The following is a 16,751-nucleotide window of genomic DNA, read 5'->3' as shown; positions in this document are numbered from 1 at the left end:
AAACTTCCCAACTTGTCTTTTTCAGACTATTAAAGCCTTACTACTTCCCACCACTACATATCTCCCCTCCTATTGTGCGATACTTCCCCCATCTCCTAGATTGTAAGCTCTTCAGGGCAGGGTCCTCTCCTCCTGTGTCACGGTCTGTCATTTGCAACCCCTATTTAATGTACACCGCTGTGTAATATGTTGTCGCTACATAAATCTTTTTGATCAATAGTATTAGTTCCACTTTAGGCTTTTTACATGGACCGAACTTGTTTTGCCTGTGTAATATGTGTTGAAGCAGCCATGTATAATCTTTTCCAACGCCCACTTAATACTGCAGGAGTCTACAATTACAAGACAGGAACAGGAACTACCAGACAAAGGACCTTTATAGCAGAAGCCCATGGTATTATTTTAATGAAAGCTCAAAACATGAACATTTTGGAAGTTACATTAACATTAAATTAACCTAAATGACCTACATCTATGTCAAAGCTAACTAAATGCTTGTGTAAAATATATAGATTATTTTAGGATGTTTCTGTATGGAACAAGGGTTAATAATTCATCAAGGCCATACTAGCTTTATCTTTTGTCAATAGCATTAGTGGAATGAGACCTGTATATAAATATACTTCCATTATCTCTTTCTGGGGTCAGCAATTTGGTCTCTGATGATCCTAGAATAGCAAGCTCTCCCTGGAAGGATTATGGTGAATGCAGTAAATCAGCAGAGTGAATCTCACCCCCCAGAAATAGTGCACACATCATCTCTAATTTAAGTATCCAAACGAGGTCTTCCTGCTCTCTAATAAACTGAATACAACCTGGATGTTACCATGAAGTCAATGCTTGTCACCACTTTCCAGCATGACAAATCACCACACATCTTCTGTTTACTTCTTAAGTACTTTATTAGATCTTACAAAAAATGACATCTCTACAAAGATTTCTTAAAATAGAGCTAGAATCTACTATAGCCTGTAGAAATGAGCAGCTGTCTTTACATTTTTGTAAACTAATCCTCAGGACAGGTTAAGGCACTGGGGAGGATTTAGGGGAAACAAAAGTGATGAGGACAAGTGAAAGGGAAAGTGACTGTTATCCTTTCATGCTTCTTTGCTACCTGCAGGTCAGTAAATGAACATTTTATACATGACTGATCAGGCCAATATATATATATATATATATATATATATATATATATATATATATATATATATATATATATATATATATATATATATAAATGTTTTTCACACTTCTGGATAACCCAACTGTAATATTCATTAAGATTTTTATATGTTGCTTGCAAGGAAGGACAAAGAAGAGCTATTTGATTGGGACTCACCTGTGTAGTAACATGTAAGAGACTCCAGTAAAATAAAGCGGCTTGCTTAGCAAACCACTGCATTTTATGACTACACTGCATTACCAGTTTTCACCAGCAGTTTGCTTTGTAATAATACTACTTGGTATTGCTAACATTCAGAAAAATGCTACCAAGGCTACCAAGGCTGTAACCAAGGTGAGTTGGGTTTCAACCTCTACCAGGAACATGGCAAGAAAATCATGATTTTTTTTGATCCTCCTCCGTATTCTTGTTCTTGACTAATGACTCAATATATTGAAGATCAACATGTGCCTTCTTGTTTCTTCTCACAGGTTTCCTTGATGTGCTAGAAGGTGTTGAAGTATTATTACAAAAACAAACAAGCTGACTGGTCTCTAGGGTGGGGGGTCCAACTCCAGTCCTCAAGGGCCAAATACAGGTCAGGATTCTCATCTAAAAGTCACTTTTGGTAAACTGTGCCATACTAAGGCTACATACACACGTCAGATGATTCTCGGCTCACTTCAGGGCTCATATCAGACGAGAATCTGGTGTGCGTACAGTGCTCACCGTCTGTCGTTCATGGATCCATCCTGGCGGATCCACGGACGACCGTAATAAAAGTAAAGGGAAAAGAGCACAGTGGTGTGTTGCACCATCGTTCTCCCACCTCCCCTCTCCATAGAGCAGAACGGCGCCGTTATGTACAGAGCTCATTCATGCATCTTGTAAAATCCTAACGACAATCTTTGCGTGTGTGTACATAGCCTAAATCCCGGACCTGGAGGGCAGATGTTAGACACCCCATATACCTGGGTGTTTCTGGAAGGACATAAAACACACATGCTTGTTCATGTCCTTCTGCTCACATTGATGAGCTCTCATTAAAAAAAAAAAAAAAAAAAATTAAAAAACAAAAAAAACACACAGGTATTTATTACAACAGAACTTAGTAAAATTCCTTAACCCATTACAGATGGTTCACTAAAATTGTGAGCTTAATGTTGATTGTATCGCAACTAAAACAAATTATGAAACACAGCTCCATGAGCAATAACCGGATATGAACAATAAAAGGTGCATAGGAAAAAAATAAAATATTTTAGACTTACAAAACAATAAGGTTAATCTACAAATACTGGTACAAAGAAAGCAGTCAAAAGTGAAAAAAATTACCATGACATTCTGGTCATAAAAACTTATGGGCTGCTCTGGACCTCTATCTGTACACAGTGCGCTGCACCACTAACAGGAGAAATGTACAACCTACATATTTACAATAAAGCTTTTACATTGCTGAACAGATTCATATTTTTGAGGTGTGTGTGTGTTGCATCTATCAGTGCTAATTTTAGTGTTAATTCTTATTTCAGAAAGGCCTAGGTAATAGGTCAATATCAATCTTAAAATATAATGAAAAAGGTGGCCAGTTTGCTGCATATTTGTATTCAAAAAGCAAGTACAGAAAGTTTAGCCAGTTACTTGCTATTGCTTTACAGCAGTGATGAAATCTCAATGTCGCCCTGTCACTAGAGCGGAAAATGGATTTAGAGGTAGGCTGCTAAAAACTTCTAAGACCTGTGCAGCAGAATCTAAATCTTTGCTCTCTTGAAAGGCTACAACCTTCATTACAAACTGACAGTTCTGCAAATGCTAAACGTGGAGTTCCCTGCTGCAAGTTATGGATCCAGCTGCTAGAAGATATGTCACTGCTGTATCCAATAATAAAGAAGTGGACAGCGTATTGTTTCTCAACTTGCCCTTTTTTTTTTTCTTTATTTCCAAATATTTTGTTCATATGAGTTATATACTTCTAGGTATTTTATATCTAGCCTTTTAATTGAAAAAACAAAAAACAAAAATGTATTGAAACAGAAGTGGACAGCGGGTGGAACCACAGGAAGTGAGAGGTGGCATCCGATATGCCCAGAAAGCTCAGATACCAGTGGTGTCCTTTGCTCTGTACAAGGACCGGTATGTATCAGAAATCTTTACAGGCTGATCTAGCTCAGTTCTATTCTTGCAAATACAAGATTTGTTTTACATTTAAAACAGCTTTATATCTCTGATGTGTTATGCTAGCCATGATGCCAAGCAATACCCCAACTCTGACCAAGAAATACAAGGTTTGCATATTGCAAACTTTAGAATAAGAGTTTAAAACAATGACCTGGGCTACATCCCTAAATTTGTAGAACCAAAGAACAGTCTATTGATCCTAACGCTAACTCTTTGTACTTACACCCAATTCCTAACAAGTGCCCCACAGCAACGCAGACAAAGTAGAAGTATCAAAAGTAATCTAACAGAAAATATATCTGCTAATTAAAGCCTGTGTGGGGTTACTGGCAACTGGGAAGATAATGGCTCTCTGGTAATATATTAATTAGTCCACTTCTGTATATGAATATTATTTTCTGATAAAGCAGCACTCAAGATAAAGTATGTTAAAAGCCTTGAATGTAACAGCAGCATTTTAAATAGTCTACCTAATTTTCCTGGCTGATTTTTCAATTGGCTAGATTCACAACAGTCCTAGAGGGCACCGTAGTCGCTTCTTGAATACATCTGCAGATGAAAAAACATGAGTCAGCAGGTATTTAAATCTATGATCACAAAAATATACAACTTTTTTACAAGCAGCAACATTCAGGGTAAGTTAAGAAGACAAAGTAGACAACAGCAAAGACTGCACCAGATTTGTTCGGAGAAGATGTCTTCACTTTGGCTCCACTAGCTTCCCCCAAATCAAGACAAGATTGTTTCTTAAGTGAGGCAGAATATTAAAGCTCCTTTCCAAAGTTTTTGTTGTCCATGAACACAAGGATGATGTTTTGTGCAATAGAAACAGCACCGCCAGGGAACCCTTTAGGAGTCTGTGACATTTATTAAGGGGAACTTTATCTCTCATTGGTATTGATGGAGACCTCCATTCATCATTCTGAAAGACAAAAGGAAACACAAGAGTCAGCCACAATAAAAAAAGACAACGGGCCGTGAATGCCTGGTGATGTCTGCTAAACAGATTTATGAGTGACTAGTCAGACATTAAGTTTTCCCACATTCAGTGTTGCTGCTATCTGCTTGGAACAGATGTTCCTAGGCCAGATTACATTGGTTTCATAGAAGAAATGATTATAGAGAACATAAGGAAAACGCGGTGCAGACACAACACAGCTCCAGGCAAACATATGATATAAATCCAGATGTTTGTACTAAGCATCCCAGACAGTGTGGAGGTTAAAAGAGCCCTGGTTCTGATATATAGTTTGATTTATAGGACCTAATAGGAAAATCTGCAAATACCTGCGAAGACGTTTTAATGTGAACCTGTAATCAGGAAAAAAAAATTGCTGGATTGCAAGTGCCTGACCTACCATAACTGGCCTTACTCTGCTTATAAGACAACATTGGAGCTCCCAACATTCCAAGAGTTTCCTACTTTGTGACGTGATATTGGTGACCTGTCACTAGGTTCAAATGATATTGGCGTGTTAGGTGAAGGGCTGCAAAGCACTTTATACCCAAAAGTCGTTTGGAGAGTTTTTGAGATTGCTTCTATGGCATACTAGCAAGCAAAGAGCTACTGGAAAGGTAATAGCAGGCAGCAGATGATGTCTTAAACATAGTAGCACAATTTTCTTGTCTGTAAGCAAAGCAACCATTTTCTAGCTGAACCTATGTTCATTCTAGATTGTAAGCTCTTCGGTGTAGGGTCTCCTCCTCCTGTGCCACTGTCTGTATCTGTCTGTCATTTGCAATGCCTATTTAATGTACAGCACTGTGTAATATGTTGGTGCTACATAAATACTGTTTATTATTATTATTATTAATAATAATGAGACACAGGAGTCCTTTAACCGCACAGAGAACTTGGGCAGGACTGCATATATCAATATAGCAATTTACCTATGGTAACAGTTGCATACTGAGCCATAGTTGCTTTAAAATGCATGTCTGCACCCTGATGCTTGTAGTCACGCAAGCATTATATAAAAGAGGCAAATTTATGTATTAAAGAAGTTCTCAAAGAAACCAGCATAGCAAGCCTTGACCAGGATTCAATCATGTAGAGATAAGGCTCGTTGTAGGGGTGGTGCTCTTCTTGATAGAAGATCTGAATTACCATATAGAGCAATAACTTCCCTAGAAGTAATACTCAATTATTGTCGACGGAAATTATCTTTCACAATTGTTTCAAGTGACAAACAACTGAAAGATGAACGAATGAGCTCTGTACATACGTTATTCTGTTCTATGGAGAGGGAAGGGGGAGAACAAGCAAGTGGCATCCTGATGCACTCGACCCCCCCCTTCATTTTTCTTGTTGTTCGGACATTGGACAAGCGCTGTACAAATGTCAGATTCATTGTGTGCTAAGAAAGATATGTTAGCTACATTGGAGTCGCACCTTCAATTCTGCCCTCCTTTTTACCCCTCATATTCAGAACATTTCCAGGTCCTGTTACTTTCACCTATGCAACATCTCAAAAATCCGCCCCTACCTGTCCCCAGAAACAACCAAACTCATTGTACATGCTCTTATCAACTCTCGTCTGGACTACTGTAACCTTTTTATATCTAGGATATGTTGTTTGAACGTGACGAACTTATGTCTCTTTTCAACCTATGTAACTCTTTGTACACACCTCCTCCTCTCTGGTATTCCACTAACCCGACTCTCTCCTCTACAATCTATTATGAACACTGCAGCCAGACTCATCCATCCTTCCCTTAAAAAAAAAATATTTTTTTTTAAATATTACCTACCTATATTCTTTTGTCCTTTGAAACCCTCACTACTTCCCATCATCCCATCACTCTATATCCCCCCTCCTATCGACTATTATGAATGCTGCAGCCAGACTCATCCATCCTTCCCACCGCTCCATCTCTTTGCAGATCTCTACACTGCCTTCCATTTCACCTTAGAATCAAATTCAAGCTCCTGTGCTTTGCTTTCAAATCCCTCCATAGTTCTGGTCTCACTTACCTTTCTGACCTGTGAGAAAAATACTCCTCTAGCCACTCTCTTCCCTCCTCAATATGACCTACTAATAACTTCCTCACTCATAACATCACATGCGCGGCTCCAGGACTTTTGTAGAGCTGCCCCAACGCTTCAGAATGGTCTTCCGCGTACTATTTGGCTTGCTCCTACTTTCTGCTCATTTAAGAGAGCACTCAAAACCCATTTTTTTTTTAAATATTACCTACCTATATTCTTTTGTCCTTTGAAACCCTCACTACTTCCCATCATCCCATCACTCTATATCCCCCCTCCTATCGAGTGATACTTCCAACACCTCCTAGATTGTAAGCTTCTCTGGGCAGGGTCCTCCTCTCCTCCTCCTGTGCCAGTGTCTGTCATTTGCAACCCCTATTTAATGTACAAAGCTGTGTAATATCTTGGCGCTATATAAATCCTGTTTAATAATAAAAATACATTGCCAACTACCTGCTAAAAATGCTAACTACATGGTTGGCTCTGGCTTCTGTATTTTCTGACTCCCTGCTCTTGATGAAGTGTGCAATTGATGAAGTTAAATCAAAGTCAATACTCTTGACCTGCTCCAGGTCAGAAACTGGAATTATGGGAGCCGGAGAATTAACATGACAGGTAGGCAACCTACCACTTTGCAGAATTTAGAGCAGAGCTCAGATCTTGCAAACCTGATTGTTCCCTTCTGTAGAGTATAAAACTGAGGACTTCTAATGGCTGTACAACTTACTTATGTAAGTAGACTGTTTTCTGGAAGGATTTCAACAAAATCTAGATAAGATATATATACATATTCCAAGACTTCAGCATATGATTGCTTTTTGTGGAGTTTTTTCTGTAGAGCTAATTGTGGGCTTCTGCTATTTAAAACTTCATTACTAGTCTGCTAGAATAAGTAAATTGTACATCTAACTGTATGGTACTAAAAGATTAGCCAAATGTTGGAATATTGTGACTCCAGTAGTCCAGGACTATTACCACTGGCCACCCACTACCACTGACGACTGGTAGGCTCAAATTTGGTGCTATGGGTTACAGAGTGTTGGAAGTACATCCTTTGCGTTATAAAATAAAACTGTACATTTTTCTTATTACAGTTATTTTACCATCATCAATCGGAATGGGATCTGGTTCCATCTTCAGAGTCTTTGTTAACCTTTGAAATGATGACCACTCTGTATCATCCTGCTCTCTTTCACATAGATACACATCAATTGGACCCCTTGAGCTCTTTATATGAATCTGTATGCAGTCCTGTAAAGACAGCAAAGCAGACATTAGACAATTGCATTTACTCCCCCAAAACACACTCAAAACAAAGCTTTACAATATATGCAGAAATGTTTATTATAATGTAGGACAGCTGTGCAAGAGTCAACATTTTGTGTAATCTACATCTCCCAAGTTCATTTCTCTCCATTCATTTTGTGTCTACTTGGCAGATTCACAGTAAATGAAAGAAAAAAAAATCTGCCTAATAATGGATTTACATAACAATAAAACACTTTCTACTAAACTTGTAATTATTTCAAGATATAAGCCTTCTGTGTTCACAATAAGATTCGTTGCTCAGCGACGGTCTCAAGAAGAACATACACAAAATGTTTAACCTGGGAGAAAACTGTCTTCAAGAGCGTCGCTCCCAATTCTATCTGAGGAAGAAGAAATAGGAAAATAAAGGAATAGATGTTTGTCTTGTTATGAGTTGGGGTTTTTAAGGCCATTTCTAAAGTAGAATTAATCTACAGACAGTGACAGAGGGGCAGGAGAGGACCCTGCTCAGAAGAGCTTACAATCAAGAGTTGGGCGGTATAAGCTCAGTTTTGGCCTCCTAAAAGCAGTTTGATAATGTGCAAGTATACATATACAATGCATGGCCAAAAAAGTTCCCCAACTTGTCAAGGAAGGGTTATGGTGTAGAGTTGCTTACATTGGTCAGCTGAATACTTGAACGACCAGGTTTTTCCATCAACCAATTTTTTTAATCCCTTTTGGCACTGGCATATTCCAAGACGACAGTGTCAGGATTAATTGGGCTCAAATTGTGAAGGAGTGGTTCAGGGAGTGAGACATTGTCACACATGGATTGGTCCCCACAGTGTCTAGACCTTAACCCCATAGATCAGGAGTGTCCAAACTTTTTGCAAAGAGGGCCAGATTTGGTGAGGTGAAAATGTGTGTGGGCCGACCATTCATCACAAACTCAGGGTTCGTGTGGGCGTATTCTGCGCAGGTCCTGTACAGCACACACCCACCATGGTGACCTGAGGGATTCCCGGTGCAGAGTCCGGTGTCAATGCGCACAGCACAGGCCGACTATAATGACGAAGGCGATTCCCTGTGCACACATAGGGACTCCCGTCCTGCTGATTATGCCCGCCGAGTGGCAAGCCAATATTTGCAGGGCGGTTGATTAATTCTAATGAAATATAAAATAGCTTTTTTTGGACGCGTGTATTTTATACTGTGGTCAGCAGTGCTGGCGGTCTGCATATTATTGATTTTATGACAGAGGCTGTAGGCCGGTGGAAATTTGAACACGGGCCACAATTGGGCCCCAGGCCCAGCTTTGGACATGCCTGGCATAGACAATCTTTGGAATGTGCTGAAAAAGACTTTACACAACAGTCTGATTGGTCGAAATACATATCATGACATTGTACACATTTAATTTATACTACAGCAAATGCATGACGCTCTTATCTTTCGTCTGGACTACCAATTTTTTTTTCAAACTTACCTGCCCATCTTCTTCTGTCTTTTAAAACTTTCATTAATTCCCATCACTTCATATCTCCCCTCCTATTGTGTAATACTTCCCCAACCTCAACCCCCCAATTGTAAGCTCTTCTGGGCAGGGTCCTCTACTCCTCCTGTGTCACTGTCTGTACCTGTCTGTCATTTGCAACACCTATTTAATGTACGATGCTGCGTAATATGTTGGCGCTATATAAATCTTGTTTAATAATCATCATAATAATATTATTAATGACTTAATGGTAAAAAGCAGTCCAACAAAATTTTACAGTGTTACTTTTTTGTCTGGCAGTGTATTTTCACATTGTGGCAAACCAACACCAGAAACCATTAGACAAAGATTCAACAAATTTTATGCAGGCAATTACCATTTTCATAACATATTCAGCGATGGTACAACCCCCACTTCTCTCTGATGACCAGGACATGTTCTAAATATAAGGTACTTGCCTCTGTGGGAGCTGGAACCTCTAACTTAGTTTCTTCTGGGGCTTTCACAGCGATGACAATCTGTTCATGGTAATCTGCAATACTGTGCAGGTCTTGGGAAGTTACATAGGCCAATTTGTTACTTAATTAAGGATAGCAAACATGAAGGAATTTACGTATCACCAAACACTACTCGGCACACTCAGTGGAGGGGAGGCAATTACATCATATCAACTTAGGCCTGTATCAGCAAACAGTGTCAGTGACAAAATCTGCTGCAAAGAAATGCAAACTGATTCAACCTATGTCCAAGCTACTGCAATTAGTAACACTCAATTTTTGTAAGAACTGTATCATTTTAGATTATGCAAGTGAACTTGTAACTTCCTAAACCAGACATAAAAAAGGATATCGTTTGTTTGCGCGGTCTTTTGTTAGTCGAAAAAGTTGGTGAGTGCAGTCTTTGATGAGGTCATCCAATGCTTCTTCCATAGCACAGAGTTCACGGACGTCATTCCGCATCCGGTGTTGATCTGGGACCTCCGTTCCTGTGGTATTTAGATCTGGCCCCCTTTAATGAGAATCGTTACATTAGAGAGAATGCAGAGAAGAGTACACAACACAATATTTATCTTCAACCTGCTTAGCCCATTTTATAGTTAATAAACACAAAACTAAATTCTATACAGATGGCACCTGGTCATCTAAAAAGAAATATAGCCAAAAGCAAAAAATTCATATTTTTTCTACAAAAAAGTAAAAATATGAACATAATTATGTGTCTTTCTGTGTACGATCTCCAGCATGCTCTGATAGCAGCTAGTACAGTATTTTTCCCAATCAGGGCTCCTGCAGAAGTTGCTACAGGTTCCTTGAGCAATTTGTTACTCAGGTCAGTTTATGTGACATCAATGATCTTTTTGGCTATCTGTAAGGGTGACATTCATCCCACTGAACACCACACTAATTCATTGTGAGCTGTGGATATAGTATTTATAGCAGGGATTCCCTAAGGACCTGGAAGTTATTTTGAGGGTTCCCTCATGTTAAAACTGTTGAAACAATGAGCTAGAGCTGTTCAGTCTAAAAGTGGGAGGGACATACACTCTCCACCTCTGCAAATGACATTACAAACATTTTAGCTACACTGTAAGGTATTATTTACGCCATAATATGTGCTAGTTCATTCCCTGTAGATACCCATCAGTGGTTTATTGCTTTCAAGCCCATTATCATTACAAAGGCATCCCCTAACTGCTGCTCCACTTCAACTGATTGCATTATCGCTGCTAATCAATCCCATTAAAAGGCTTTTAACTAGAAGACAATGCTTTTGTCATGCATTAGGATGCTATTTCTTGGTTATTGGACTGGAGTAAGAATGAAATGAAAGCATTACCAGGACTTTCTATACAAAAAAAAAAAAAAAAAAAACACGACAATTTGAATACGAAAACAACTAAAAACCAAAGTCACTTAAGCTATTACATTGTTGTTCTATTTTCACTTGTTCAAAGCATTAAAGGGAAAGTAAACTGGGGGTTTGAAGCTTTGAAGATCCATTGATCCCCTCCAGGGGCTACCTGGATCGGGTCCAGCGTTGTCCCAGCTCGGAGGTTGTGCCATGTACTTTCCTCTTCTTTCTACGTCACCCGATCTCACACTGCCCAGGCGTTAGATTGGCATTTTTTTTTATTCCATTGAAGAAAAAGCACCCTTTATGTAAAGTAAAAATTTTAGTTTAGGTCTGCTTTAATAAATTGTAAAATTCTAATAGTGAATGTGCAACCCTATGTTATTGATTTAGAAAAGTGTGCAGACCTGGGGACTTTAGGTGAAACTGTCTTCCACCCTACAATCATCAAAGTACACCCTAAAGTAAGGTGCCCTGGTAAAGATTTCTTTTAATTTGCTATAGAAAACTTTAATTTATTTTTAGCTTTTGAGTATAACTTCCACCATCAATCAAATGCCCCATCATTCTTCTCTCCATCCAATGAAAAAAGATGGCAATCTGATGCATGCGCAGTGAGATCAGCTCGTTTTTTTTCCCCTACCTTTGCAGGGAGCTTTATACCCCGGTCTCGCACCTAAACAGTGTGAGATCAAGTGACGTAGCAAGACCAGGAAAAGAAATAAAATAAAAAGAATGAAAATGGTGGCACCCGTCACTTCCTCTGCAAAGAAGAACTCCAGGACAGAGTGGGACTGGATCGCGGAAAGGTCCAAAGCCACGAAAGGTTCTTGCCATGAAAGTTACAATTCTTGGTCAGCTTTATGCTGTGCCTGACCTCCATAAATTCTTTATATACAATGCAATGTAAATGAGCACAGCAGGATCAGAAGCAATGTTTTGGGTAAATTAACCTGTTAAAATCCCCCCAAAACAGCCATTTTTTTGGGGTAAACTGACCTTTTAAAAGGCAATATTTTTTTTACTACTTACACCCATTGGACCAAGTTTTTTGACCTCTTCTGAATAAGATGGATCCCATCCAATACATTGGTGATATCGTATACTCGTCGTTTCCTCACCCCCAGCATCTTAGCAGCATCATTTAGATCAACAACACCCTCTGGGGCAGACTTAATAATGTCCATAAATTTGCGGGTTAGGTAAAACAGCGACACATCAAATCGAGCCCGTGGAAGTCCTAAAGATGCTGTGAAAGCAGAAGAGCACAGGAAATGTAAAAGATTTGCACAGGGAGGGGAATATTGGCTAAAAAAACAATCAAAAACATCAATTTGAGGTATAGAGAACGGGAATATTATCAAGAATCCAGCGGATTGCAAGATATGGTGTTTGTATTTTTTAATTCTCAATGCATTAAGCTTTACCATTGAATCTACCGTACCAATCACTTTTTTCCAGCCTTATAACTCCTCTTCTCTCATTTAAGTCATAAAAAGTAACAATTGCAATGATAAACCTTACTTAGCCCAATTTCTTATTTTTCTTCAAGAATTACCCTCCCAAAACTGGACTGCATATTCCAGATGTGGTCTGACCAATGCTTTGTACAGTTAATATAATGTATTGAATTTCTACAGGAATCATTACTAACAAATCAGCCTAAAAAACAAAACAAAAGGGTTCAGCATTAGGAAGACTTTAAAGTGGATGTAAAGTTACACTTTAAAAATGTGGCATCATGCTGAGTCCATATTGCAGAAAGAGAAAGGGGATGTCTCTTCTGCAATAAGTTATTTTTTCTGCCTGATCGCCACCAATCTGTTAAAATGAGCTGGGCTGCAAATTGGTTGCCAGTATACCCTGCCCGTTCTTAATGTCCCACGAAAGAATGGGGACAAGTGAGAATGCCTAGTTCTTAGTTACGCTATAACCACAATTTATATCATATACACCAGCAGATAGCAGACAAGCAGTGATTTCAACAAGCTCCCAGTGTGATCAGCGCAGCATATTGGTACATAGGATCCTAAAGGCCATTTCCTATGGGGTAGACAGTCACCTAGCAAGGCACCTCAAAGGACCAAGATATTATTTCAGGACCCAAAGATAGATTCAAAACTTCACTCACTTTTCATGGACATCTTTAGGTCATCATTGGAAAGGTTTGGCTTGGTCTAGGGAAAGGAGATGAAAAAAAGAATATATATTAGTACAGGTTTACAGGAACTATTAGTGGCAGTATGATTATTCAACACACCATTTAAAAACCTCAGCATTCTCCCCAGGCCCCTTTAGCTGGGTGCACCACCCGGCTGTTTTTGGATGGTTACTGACAAGTATGATCACCATTAGGGTCACTTCTAACCTAGCTTCAGAAAATGTCTGGGGTGAACACGGAACTGCATGTGTAAGGTGTTAACACACTTGTAAGGTAAAAATTCTGTTTTTTTTAAATGCAACACGCCCTCTAATGAACGGGAGCGCAAAGCCTTCCGGGGTACCTTTGTCACACATACCAGGAGGCTCTTGGGTGCTTCATCTGTGCATGCATAGGCATCTCGGGCATGTGCAGAAGGAGCCTTTTGGTGAGAAGAGAAAACGTCACCTGATCTTATGCCTGGGTTGAGTGACGTAGGAAGAAGAACCCGGAAGAAAAAAAAGATAGCGACGATGGAAGCGCCAGCTCGGAGACAGATGGCCGAACGAAGTGGGATCCGAAGGAAGAGACTGCCGGGCCGATCAACTGTTCTGAGGGATTAAAGGTAAGTGGATTTTTTTTTGTTTTAGTCATTTTTGAGTTTAGTTCCTTTTTTTATAGAAGATGCAAAGGAGTCCCTTAACTTTTTAACCCCCCCCAAAGATGATATTTTAACAAAACCAGCAAATTCTACAATATCCCTCCCCACTAAACATCCGATTGCACCGATTTTGTTGACATCCAACGCTCTCTCTTCCTCTTGATCAGGCCCATTGATATGTCTATGGTGCACACTTGGCTTTTCTTGCACACATCAGATGATTCTACCCTGGTCATGCTCATCTCAAGGGAAAGTCTGATATTTGTACCATTGTCCTCTGACCTTGTTAATCAATCCGCCAATATTGATCACTGTGCATTCCAATGGAGCAGAGAAAAGCAGAGTGCTGCTTCCTTGTCCTCTCCTGTCACTGCAAATGATCACTAGGGAACAATTACAGCATTAGACAACTGTATGAGGCTTAAAGTGTACCTGAACTCAGAATTTATACTTTACATAAAAGGGTAGATAACCCTTTAATGTAGGAGTAAAAATTCAGGGTTTTTTTTTTTTTTTAAATGCAACACTTTTGCGCATGTCCAAGCATCTTCAGATGGATCAGACTGCCCTGCGGGATTGAAGGTGTGTTTTTTGTGTTTTGGGGGATTTTGAGTTTAGTTCCTCTGTAAAGTGAAACTAAGTCCCTGGGTCACTCACCTATCCGCATTGCAGCGCTGCCACCTTCCAGGCAATGATCAGCCATGCTGGTTGGCTGGATCGCATAACCCCCAATGCAGCTGCACAGGAATTCATTCATTCCAGCACATGCCATTTTCCTGGCAACTAAAGCACAGCTCAGCTTGGACCCCAGAGCGATAAGTAAGAATTATTACTGCAGAAGGGACATTGCCTGTCTGCAATAATGACCGGCCTGATCATACAAACCAAAAAGCAGAACTTTAGTTCTGTTTATGCCAAATCTTCATCCTCCTGATATACAAGCAACATACCCCAGAATGCAGAAAAAAGTAAATTTCCTACAATCTATTCATACATCAAGTATCATACATCTGTGGAAGACAGAGGATAGCCAGCGCTGCCATTCCTGTTTCAGCTTCATGCAAATAATAAATAAACAGGTTCTCTGTAGCGCCCCCTTTGTTCAGCTTTGGTATTGCACTCGGAACTTGCACAGGGCCAGGACTTCTTCCCATGGTCCAATCACAAAGCACCATCGCTGTCACGTGGAGGCGATCACATGCTCCTCCTATATCTAGAAGTACGGGCTGTTTACGTATAAGTAGTGCAAGGCGGGTGTAAAGAGGAAAAAAAAGACGACCATGAGCCAGTTCCAACCTTGACTGTGTTCCTTATTCAAACCTTCCCCTCGTGTGAGCCGCCGCTTATATTTACTGTACCCGACCTTCTCACCTCACTATCGGTGTCCAGGGTACAGTCCCCGGGTATCAGCTCTACACCCTCCAGGGTCAGAGGGGGAGGGGAAGCCATCTCAAAATCCCTTCACACTGCTACCACGATCAATCCCGCGGAAAAAAAAAACAACCAGCCACGCCCCCTCACAGTCACATGACAAACGCACACGCGACAGCCAATTCGCTGCAAGGATTCCCGCCGACGTCCTTCCCCCTAGTGTTTAGTTTGGAGATTGGCAGCCGTTGATTGGTTGGAAGACACACTCCTCTGGTCACTAGGTGGCTCACCTTAACCCACATAATGTCCCTAGAGAAGGAGCCATGTTTGTGGAGATCAATTTGAGACTGTTTGTGTCTCCTAGAACTGGTCACAGGGTTAGAATTCCTGCACAGAAAACTTTTTGCTAATGATATTGCTTAAACATTGATTGTAGTGAACCTGTAAAAAAAATTACCTTTTAGATATACTATAATGTATCAGGTGGCCTTTTCTACTCATTGTTGGGCACATAAAAGGACCCCTGGTACTTTCCATGCAGCAACAGACTAGAGACATCCGGTCAGGGAGATTTTTCTTCATTTCCTTTCTGGTAGGCTCAAAGAAAGTGAGAGGAAATCTTTCCAATGAGTGATATCATTTCCTTGTTGTTACGGTAACAAATGTCCCCCTTGCAAGAAATCCCTTATTTTTTTGTTCTGGCAACTTAAAGTGCTCTATTTATACAACAGGGAATCTGACATTCCCTCAAACATTCATCTTCCAGGTCCATGTGTTTCAATGGCAGTAACTGATTCCCACCAGGGAATGTTTGAGGGAATGTCAGATTCCCTGTTTTATAAATAAAGGCCTAATGTATAGTTCCCTCACTTTTATTTCTGGTGGCATTGGTGGTCAGAATACATTGGGTCTGATTTATTAAAGGCTGGAGAAGATACACTTTCATCAGTGAAGCTGGGTGATCCAGGAAACCTGGAATGGATTTCTTCAAAGTAATTTCCAGCTAATGTTTTCAATCCTTGACCAGATCATTTCAGGTTTTCTGGATCGCCCAGGTTCACTGATGAAAGTGTATCCTCTTCAACCTTGGAGAGCTTTCATAAAATCAGGCCCACACACCTCAATAGCAGACCAGGGTATGATAAATGTAATTACTTCCTAATCAGCATTTTCCATTCATTTAAATTATGAAAATGAATACAATATAGACATTTTATTATTATTTGTTGACGTATAAATAACCTATGAAGATTTGGGGCTCTAGCAGGGAATCTGACATTCTCTCAAATCTTCCCTGTTGGAGAATCAATTATCATTGAAACACATGGACGTGGAAGATTCTCCACCAGAGAATGTTTAAAGTGGAACGAAACTGAAAACGAAACAAAAATCACACTTACCTTTAATCCGCAGATTTAATCCTCGATGGCACTGGTCCTTCCCGCGATCCGCTCCCACGTCACCCTAGAATTCCTCCTTACCTCGGCGCTGAGGAAGTGCCATTGAGGGATCTGCGGGGTTAAAGGTAAGTGTGATTTTTTTGGGTTTTCAGTTCCGCTTTAAACATTCCACCGCCATCTTCCCTCTTCTCTTCCAGTCTTCTTGGCACATCACCTGATCTCACTTTGCGCAGGTGCGAGATCGGGAGACGTAACC

At 40.1% G+C, this 16,751-nt stretch overlaps 1 protein-coding gene across 3 annotated transcripts; it reads right to left on the bottom strand.

Moving 5' to 3' along the window:
• Positions 1–878: 878 nt before the first annotated feature.
• Positions 879–15,236, bottom strand: E2F6 (E2F transcription factor 6). 3 transcript variants are annotated; one of them, XR_011920240.1, is made up of 8 exons: positions 15,096–15,236; positions 13,055–13,100; positions 11,956–12,172; positions 9,922–10,080; positions 9,531–9,645; positions 7,430–7,577; positions 4,017–4,262; positions 879–3,889 (listed from the first exon to the last, which is right to left on the bottom strand). XR_011920240.1 is itself a non-coding variant. In XM_072407523.1 (7 exons), the coding sequence occupies exons 1-7, from the start codon at positions 15,171–15,173 to the stop codon at positions 4,258–4,260; spliced, it is 768 nt and encodes a 255-aa protein (XP_072263624.1). In that variant the 5' UTR covers positions 15,174–15,236; the 3' UTR covers positions 879–4,257. The 3 variants fall into 3 exon arrangements, 2 of the variants coding, with proteins under 2 accessions (XP_072263624.1, XP_072263626.1); XM_072407523.1 differs by having other exon boundaries at positions 879–4,262; XM_072407525.1 differs by lacking the exon at positions 15,096–15,236 and adding an exon at positions 14,733–14,751 and having other exon boundaries at positions 879–4,262.
• Positions 15,237–16,751: the final 1,515 nt, after the last annotated feature.

Source organism: Pyxicephalus adspersus, chromosome 4, assembly GCF_032062135.1.
Source record: "Pyxicephalus adspersus chromosome 4, UCB_Pads_2.0, whole genome shotgun sequence".
Taxonomy (NCBI): Eukaryota; Metazoa; Chordata; class Amphibia; order Anura; family Pyxicephalidae; genus Pyxicephalus; species Pyxicephalus adspersus.
This window is presented reverse-complemented; position numbering and strand designations above follow the sequence as displayed.